The following is an 8,925-nucleotide window of genomic DNA, read 5'->3' as shown; positions in this document are numbered from 1 at the left end:
TCTGATATCAATTGAATCATTTCTGTTGTACATCACCTGAGATCAGAATAAAACTTAGAAGTCAGTTATAGGATGCTCAGTGCTTAACATTTCTGAAGAATCCTGGATACCATAAAAATTATTCTCATTAAGGTATCTTATAGTGCTAAACTTGGGGACTGTTTAGATTTGTTACATAGCTTACCTTTTCCTTTGCTGTATGTTTAATGACTGTTAGGCTGGAAAAAATTGGATGAAATTATCTACAATATAAATCCTCCCAAATACCTCAGTAGCAGGTAGCCCATAGGGGATTGGAATGGATTTCTGTCAGCCTGCACCTCCACCATCATGGAGCGGCACCAGAGTTGCTCTATAGCAGGGGTAGGCAACCTATGGCACGCGTGCCAAAGGCAGCATGCGAGCTGATTTTTCAGTGGCACTCACACTGCCCAGGTCCTGGCCATTGGTCCGGGGGGGCTCTGCATTTTAATTTAATTTTAAATGAAGCTTCTTAAACATTTTAAAAACCTTATTTACTTTACAAACAACAATAGTTTAGTTATTTATTTTAGACTTATAGAAAGAGACCTTCTAAAAAAGTTAAAATGTATTAATTGGCACGCAAAACCTTAAATTAGAGTGAATAAATGAAGACTTGGCACACCACTTCTGAAAGGTTGCCGACCCCTGCTCTATAGCCACTACTACAGCTTCTAGTCTACAGTCCAGTACATAGTTCAGGTACTACCATTGTGCAGAGGGAAATGGCCAATAAATTTGGCAGCCCTGATTTCAGGTGAGTGCTTACTGTGTATTGTTATATTGTGTAGATGTTTAATGTGTAATATTTAAATATTTTTATTCTGGTTTTGTCTTCAACTCTCGTGGCCACAGATCTTTCCTTCCAGAGCAAAGTGTAGAACACACTTCAGGTTAGCTTTTCCACAACAAGAGAAAAAGATAGACGGGATAAATAAAGAGGTGGCTCACTAGATCATCTTACTAACGGAACTTCATACATGATCATCTTGGTGCTGAGATATGGTGATAGATGTGGTATGAATACTTAGATCATTTACTTTGATTTGTTTGAAAGTTAATAGGGGTGGGGTTTTTTTTTTTGCAACAATATTATTGTATTTCAATTTATGTTTATTTCATTATATAGAAACCAGAGCCCTGCAAGGGCATAGGGTTAACATGCTATATAAATGCAACGATTACAGGAAAACTCCAAAGATAAGTGAGAACAGTGAGGAAAATGATCAAACTGACCACTTTTCTAATGAGAAACTTGGAAACAAAAGCGTGTGTGCGCGCGCTCAAGTCTGTTAAGTTGTCATAATTGTAAAGAGGAAAGAGAATATAGACTGTCATCTGCATCTGTGATTCCTGTGAGCTTGTGGGGTGGTTGTTGTCTTCTATTGCCTCAAGATGGATGGCTGATGTTTGGGGTTAGTAAGGTTTGCATAAGGGAGAGAAAAGTGCTATATAAACTGTTAGCTACAAAGCAGCATGGGGATACATCAAATGCATCTAATATTTCACTTAGAACCTGCCTCCAAAATTTACTTTGTCATCAATTCAGATATTTGCTTTTGGGCTAAATTTTGTTTGTATGAAATTAATCTCTCAAATGAATAAACATCTGCTCCTTCCTTTGTATTTTGTTCAGTAGAGCAAAACTGACATTTTAATGGAGGTTTCATCAGACAGGAGAATTGATTATTCAAAATGTTTCAGAATACAATCCACTTTTTCCTCATCTGTACAAAACAATCGTAATTTAATGGATCTGTTTAAAGCAGACATACTTGGTCTCAGTTTACAAATGAAATGCACTAAATTGTTTGGGTTTTGTGTATTTTAGCGACTACAAATCCTGACATTCACTGAAGTCAACAGGAAAGCTCCTGGCCAGAATTTTTTCCTGACTCTGTGCTTTATGCCTGCAGCTAAGATCTGGAATGTTCAGGCAGATGCTCTCTAGGTTTGTTGGACTGGTGAAAAGGGTGTTCTGAAGAGACTTTGCTCCCTTCTTCCCTCCTGATTAGAGCAACAGAGTTAAAAAATGATTATCTTTATTGCATGTTGCAAGGCATATCTATTTTCTGAAGACGTAGTTTGAATAGTGGATGAGATTTTTCCCCCCTATGGAAGATAGAGGTGGAGGAGAGATTCCTTATTGTTAATTGATGTTAGTTCAGTGTACAGTATGTGATTTTTATAGTTCTTGTACCTAGGCCTAGAAACCAATATATAGTACTCTCACTTTATAAACCAAAATAAGCTGTCTCTTGTATGGTTAAAAATAAATAACAAAAAATTATCAAGAGCCTTTCCAGCCAAAGAGGATCTTTTTCCCTTAAAGCAGAATGTGAATTGTAAACAATTTCAAAGTCAAAGGTTGTAACTGTTATCCTGGCTTGATTCTTGAATAGAGTGTTAAAACTCCAACTGTTTACTGATTTGCTTGTCATCTTTCATGCATGGGTAGCCATGTGAATCAGGTGACCTTGATCTAGAGCCAACAGTAAACTGAAAATGGTGCCAGGGGGTAGTATGACCAGTGAATGATTCAACAGGCTACAGCAGTATTGTTTTGGGATAATAGTTACTATCTGTTACCTTCTATTTATCAAAGAGCTACTGATGCCTCCTAGGAAACTCTTGAACTTGCTTTTCTTAGTCCATCCTACTTGTGACTTTCTGTATTTCTCTGTACTGTTCCTCATGCAAGTTGTGCCTAGACTTGCTCAACATGCAAGTATATAGGTGAGAATGAGACATTGAAGAGAAATTTAATGTCTACTAATTTGAGGTATCATAGAAAACACCTATGTGGAGATAGCCTATAGCATAGTATCAAAGGTGTTTTTGTTTGGATTTCTTTGCTATTACTAAAGCAGGTGCATAAAAACAATATTGTTTGTTTAGAAAGTCATCTGTTTATTCCTCTACACCGACATCACAACCAGTTGATACAGCAATTATGCCAACCAGCACTGGATTTGAGAGCAAACAGCAGTAGGGTGACCAGATAACAAATGTGAAAAATCGGGCTGGGGTGGGGGGTAATAGGAGCCTATATAAGAAAAAGCCCCAACTGTTGGGACTGTCCCTATAACATCGGGCCATCTGGTCACCCTAAACAGCAGAAACAGATGACCGGCACTGGTGCAAAACTGACTTCAACGGCAGCAGTTGCCAAAAACCCCTTTCAGTGTTGGGCGATAACAACTCTGTTTCCGTGGCTGGCTTACAAAGGGGAGACTCTCTAAGAGATTTGAGGGGACGGAGAAAGAACAAGAATGCAACTAAGAAAAAAAAAAACCGTTGAACTATGTAAGGGAAAAAGAATCATGTTTATCCTGATGCCAGGAAGAGGGGAACTGAGTGAGCCACAGGCTCTTAATCAGCACCCCATGCTGACCTCGGTGGCGGCTGGAGAAGCTAAAGGCCGAGCGCACCCATTTGCGCACATAGAGGAGAAGCCGCGGGAGCTGATGGCCTGGCACAAGGGTGGATACCGCCGCCGGCTGTGGCCGCCCGGCAGGTTCCCTGAGCGCCGAGCCGCTAGCCGGGATCCCCCTGGCGGAGCGGAGTGTTTTGGACAGGGACCGAGCATGCCGAGGGGCCGCCTGCCGCAGCCACGGGCTGGGTGAGCCCAGGGGCCGGCTCCAGTTCCCTGGCTGGGCAGGTCGCGAGCTGCACAGGGCTGCCTGGCTCGCGCGCCCGAGGCCCGCGTCGCCCCCGCCCCGGGCCGGCTGCTGCGCTGGGGGCCTTGCCCGCCCCCCGCCGCGTACTGGCGTCATGTGGGCTCCCCGCGTGTCACGTGACTCGCTCGCAGCTGGCTCGGTCCCGGGGAGCTGCTGCTGCCCTGGAGCGCTGCGGTGCCCGGCTCCCCCCGCTGGCCCGGCCCGCGCGCGCCATGGAGCTTTACATCCCGTCCTTCCGCTACGAGGAGAGCGAGCTGGAGCGGGGGTACACGGTGAGGGGCCGAGCGGGGGCCCGGGGCCGCGGGTTCGGCAGCGTGGTGGGGCGGGCTGCGTGCGGATGGTGCCCAGCACCGTCACCCCATGGCTCTCCCTAAGGGGCCGGGGCTCCATCCCCACCGGTGGCGGGTCTCTGCCTCCCCGCCCGGCCTGGGCACCCCCGCTGGGACCCTGGGCTACTGGAGGACAGCTGGCTAGCATCGCCGAGGGGGGTGTAAAGAGCCAGTGCATGGCTGGCACCCACTGGGAGGCCCCTGGCCAGGCAGCTCCCAGCTGTCCTTTCCATATGCTGGCTCTTTTCATAGACGCATAGGGTCGGTCCCTTGGAGTGAGGCAGGGCACGGCACAGCACCCTGGTGCCATTTGACATCCATGTGCGGGCTGGCTGCTCAGGTCGGTGGCTTACTGAGACCTGCCTGGTAAGGGGAAATGGAGCATGGCAGGCTGGGGAGCCTGTCTTATGCACAACCCTACCAGCAGTGCAGACAGCTGCAATCTGCTCTGTTTTATTGTAACTGTTATTTATTCATTAACTGTATTACAGTAGCGCCGACGAGCACTAAGTGGGGACCAAGACCCCGATGTACTAGGCGTTGTACAAACACAGAACAAAAAGATGGTCCCTGCCCTAAATAGCTTACAATCTAAGTATAAGAAAAGTGACAACAGATGGATCCGGACAGATGGGGGAGTACAAAGAAACAGTGCGGCAGTATTGGACAACATGATAAGCTATGGTACATCAATGGCTAATTAGCCAGAATGGGCAGGAATGGTGTCCCTAGCCTCTGTTTGCCAGAAGCTGGAAATGAGCAACAGGGGATGGATCACTTGATGATTACCTGTTCTGTTCATTCTCTCTGGGGCACCTGGCATTGGCCACTGTCGGAAGACAGGATAATGGGCTAGATGGACCTTTGGTCTGACCTGGTATGGCCATTCTTATGTATGATCTCAGCACACCAGAGGCCCAACCACTGTCAAGTTTTTTGTAGGCATTGTGGAAAACAAACATTTAATAAGGGATTTGAAAGAGAATAATGAGGTTGCTTTGTGGATGTTTATGGGGACTTCCTCCCAAGCATACGGGGCAAGATGGAAGAGCACAAAAGTGCTTGTTTGAAAATTTAACAAGTGGCCGATGGAGGCTCGCATCATCATCACCATCATGATTATTATGCCAATTAGTTGCAGCTCTTGGACTCCTAATGATTTATTTCCCAATAATGCCACCTCATTTTGCAACATTTAGACTTCCATTGTCTGTCACAAGATTACCGTTGATTTTCTCACTTTTGTCAGAGAATCTATATTCTCATCTTCCTTGGGCCTGCTAAATGTCATGTATTTTGTGTGTTGGTGACACATGCTGTAGACTTCTCTCATTCCCACGCAACTGGTAAAATAGAGATAGATGCCTCCAAGTAGTACTCTGTAGTTTAGGGGTAAGCACCTTAAGCTACAAACCAAGCTACCTTGGGTTCAACTCCCAGCAATTTTGCTCACTGTTCTTAGTATTTCTGTGCACCTCACACCTATTATTAATGAAGGTCTCATAAACCTACCTTAGAGGTGGCAAGCATCTTTGCTCATTTTACAGCTAAGGTAACTGAAGGATTGCTGGAAGCATAGCTGGGGGGGGCGGGGGGGAAATAAGTCACATCTATTTTCAACACTGGCTTTCAGATGAAGTGGGCTAAATTATATGCTTATCTAACTCATACCAACACACTATGAATTTTTGTCCCTCTATGGCTAGATCATATACAGAGGTTTGAGTCCACTAATACTTGCATGATAATTGGTATAGTACCAGATCACATGATGGAAGTTCATGCTTTTAGATCCAGAGATCCCAGGTTCAGTCCCTACAGGTGACCCAGATAGGAGTGTTGTTACACTTTGCTATGCTGTCTCTAACCACTACAGCGTACTCTGCTCTTAGAGCCAGGAATAGAACCAATGAATCCTGGGACCCATCATTCTGGTGCTAATTGACAAAAATGGTTGGGTAACCCAGTAATCGATCAAATGTGTGTTGTTTCCCCCTCTCTGGGCTGCTTATTGAGGATAACACACTTTCTATAGATGAAGTCATAGAGTTTTGTGTTGTGGATTCAGCTCTGACTGATTAGCCTCACAGTAGTGTTATATAATTGTTGAAATGATTTTATATTGCAAAACATTTAGAGATTAATTTGAACATTGTTAGTATTTGTTTTATTGTTGTAGCTAGATACCGATCCAGGTGATGCTCAATCTGCCAGGAGGTTGTCTTTCCTTTGGGATTTGCCTTCATGATGATGATGATTATTATGGCTGCAGGTTTGTCATGGTGGGAAAATGTCACAGCATGATTTTCCTGTTTGTCCGTGACTCATCCCGCAGCAGAGGTTCCTGCAGCTCCTGTCCCATAGATCTGGATGCAGTGTTGTGCCCCAACCTAGTGCATGGAATAGCCGTGCCACTGGCTTGGCTCACCTGCCCCTCTGTCATGACAGGAGGGTTGGGGGGGAATCAAACCCGAGTGGTGCTGTGACCCTGTGTGCTAGGTTACAATGCCCAAAGTGGGACACTGGGCCCGACCCCAGCCCAACCCCATGGGATAGGAGCTGCAGGAGCCACTGCTGCCAGGAGTGAGTTTGGGATGGGCTCTCTCCCCAGCCCTTCCTCACCAGATCGGCCTTCAGGTTGTTGTGCTGGGGCAGAGGGTACTGCTGAGTGTGGTCAGTGCCCCCTCAGTGAGGCGAGGGGGAAGGCATTTTCTGTCAAAAATCGCAAACTGTTATAGTAATTTAGTAAGCTGTGACTGTTCCATGGCTTTTGATTTAAAAAAAAAAATGTGGCAAATCTGCAGCCCTAATGATGATATATTTTGAGTATATTGTGTTCTGGTTTATGGGATCTGTCCTTTCAGCAACAACATGAGAGAGTCTTCTTCAAACAAATCCTATAATATCTGAGAGCAGTGTGCAGAGATGTTGCTTGCATATGCAGAGACTGGAAGACCCTATCTTGTGTAAGCTCCAAAAAAGTCAGAACTTAATATAATAAACTTATCTTTCTAGAAAACAAACCTCAATCTTGAAAGTATAAAATTAGCACATACTAAGGCACTGGCTGCCCGAGGACATAGGTAATGAACTTCATTGCATTTTGCCTGTCACTCACCAGTAAGAATCCAGCCCAATGCAATGGGGATTAAAAAGTTTTTTCCATCTAATGGATGTTGGTGGCCCCTTTATTATCTTTTTGATTCACCTCCAAAAATCACCAGACTTTGCACTAACTGGTGGACTTATTAGAGAGGCCATGAACTTCAGGGGCATGGAGACTAAACTACCCGTTACCTCTAGGCGAAGTTCTTTCTACTCTCCCCCTCCCCCAATCCACACAAGGTAAGGCATACTGCCAGGGCAGTGTGTGTGTGTAAAGCTTGCCCTGATGCTGCCCTGGAGATAAACAGAAGGCTTCATTTTCTAAGGTTGCATGAGCACTAAAGCCAGAATTTGTTGTTGTATACAAATTATTTACATATTTACAACTTTGCAAACTAGCTTATTAAATAATTTGTGTAAATGCCACACATGGAGCTGCACAAAACTTCGCAGCTATGCTTCCTACTTATTCTGTTTCTTCAGTGTTGTTTCATTCACCTGAAAGCAGATGGATGTGGGGAGAAATATTAATTATTTTGGCCTTTAAGTTCATGTCTTGACTCCTGCAGCCCTACCAAGACTCTTAGATTGGGAGGAAGACTCCCTCCTTTTTGGAATAATTTTAAGACAGTTAATTTTGGACAATGAACATTCTTAAATAAATTTAGACTTCAGCAAAAAGTACTAGACTGTTACAGTTACAAAAGAAAACAAAACAGAAGTCCACAACAACACATGTTTCAAAGCCAGGAAATTATAACTTGGTATTTTAAGGTCCCAGGTTCAAATTCCTTCTGACAACTAAGTTGTTTCTGTATGCTCAATCATTGTTTGTTAAATTTTGCGTGGTTCATCCCAGCCCCAGGGAGCAATTGCTCTGAGAGGGAGGGGCGAACTGCCTCATTGATCTCAATGCGATGGTAACTTCAGGACTTACCCCCTTTCCCCCCACCCCACCCACCCCACCCCCCCGGAACAGTATGCCAAAACCATTACATTGGAGGTCTCCATGTGTGGCAGGAGGAGAAGAGTGCAGCAGGCCTTGCCCACCCACCCAAGCAGATACCCCAGCAGGCAGAGTGTAAGTACTGGCCTTCCCCACCCCAATTCTCCATGGGAAAGAGGGAATCCCAACTGCTATCCCTGATGCTCCCAAGGGAAGAGAAGCCCCTATTGCTACACCTAGGAGGGAGGGGAGAGTTTAACCAAAATATAGTGTTGGGATATGTAGTGTGCTTAGGGATCCAGGTTACCTTGATTTGGCCCTAGTTTTTGAGCGCTCAGTTGAAAATCAGGCTCTGTTTCAGTAGCAATGGTATAAGAATCCTTAAGAATTTGCATATACTTTTACCAATTTAGAAGCATTTTTACCAAAGGATAGAATTTATTACTTCTTTGTACAAAGTTCAGTTTGAGAGCATTTGACATCTGTGTCTCTTTCCCCATGAGGAATAAAAATAATTCTCTACCCCACTGAGGTGTTCTGAGGCTTAATACAACCTGTAAAACACGTTGGAATTCTTGGATGGGAGATGCTATATAAGCAAGTACAAAGTAGTAGTAATATAATCTACACTTCTGTTTGTAATAAATTGTCGGGTTTCCCATCACATTTCCTCACCTCGTGGCTAACTGTTCACAAAGTGCTCAACTGGTTCTTGCTCTGTTGTAGTTGGCAACACAGTGCTGTATCCATTCGCACCAGTCCATTAGGTTCCTCAGAGATCCAACCAGATGCTTAGACACAAAAATCATTTTGATTGCTGGTAAAAAAAAAAAAAAAAAAAAAA

General features: G+C 44.5%; 1 protein-coding gene across 1 annotated transcript in view; it reads left to right on the top strand.

Annotated features, from left to right (window-relative positions):
- Window positions 1-3,688: 3,688 nt before the first annotated feature.
- SNX24 (sorting nexin 24) overlaps window positions 3,689-8,925 on the top strand; it is a 138,534-nt gene continuing 133,297 nt past the window's right edge. The window contains exon 1 of the mRNA XM_026652422.2: window positions 3,689-3,973. Within this exon, the coding sequence (XP_026508207.1) occupies window positions 3,914-3,973 (60 nt within the window). The 5' untranslated portion in view covers window positions 3,689-3,913. The remainder of the gene's footprint in view (window positions 3,974-8,925) is intronic.

The sequence above is a fragment of the Terrapene carolina genome, unplaced genomic scaffold (genome assembly GCF_002925995.2).
Source record: "Terrapene carolina triunguis isolate 2854851 unplaced genomic scaffold, T_m_triunguis-2.0 Scaffold113, whole genome shotgun sequence".
In the NCBI taxonomy this organism is placed as follows: Eukaryota; Metazoa; Chordata; order Testudines; family Emydidae; genus Terrapene; species Terrapene triunguis.
Note: the sequence above shows the minus strand (reverse complement) of the source record. Positions and strands in the feature narration are given on the sequence as shown.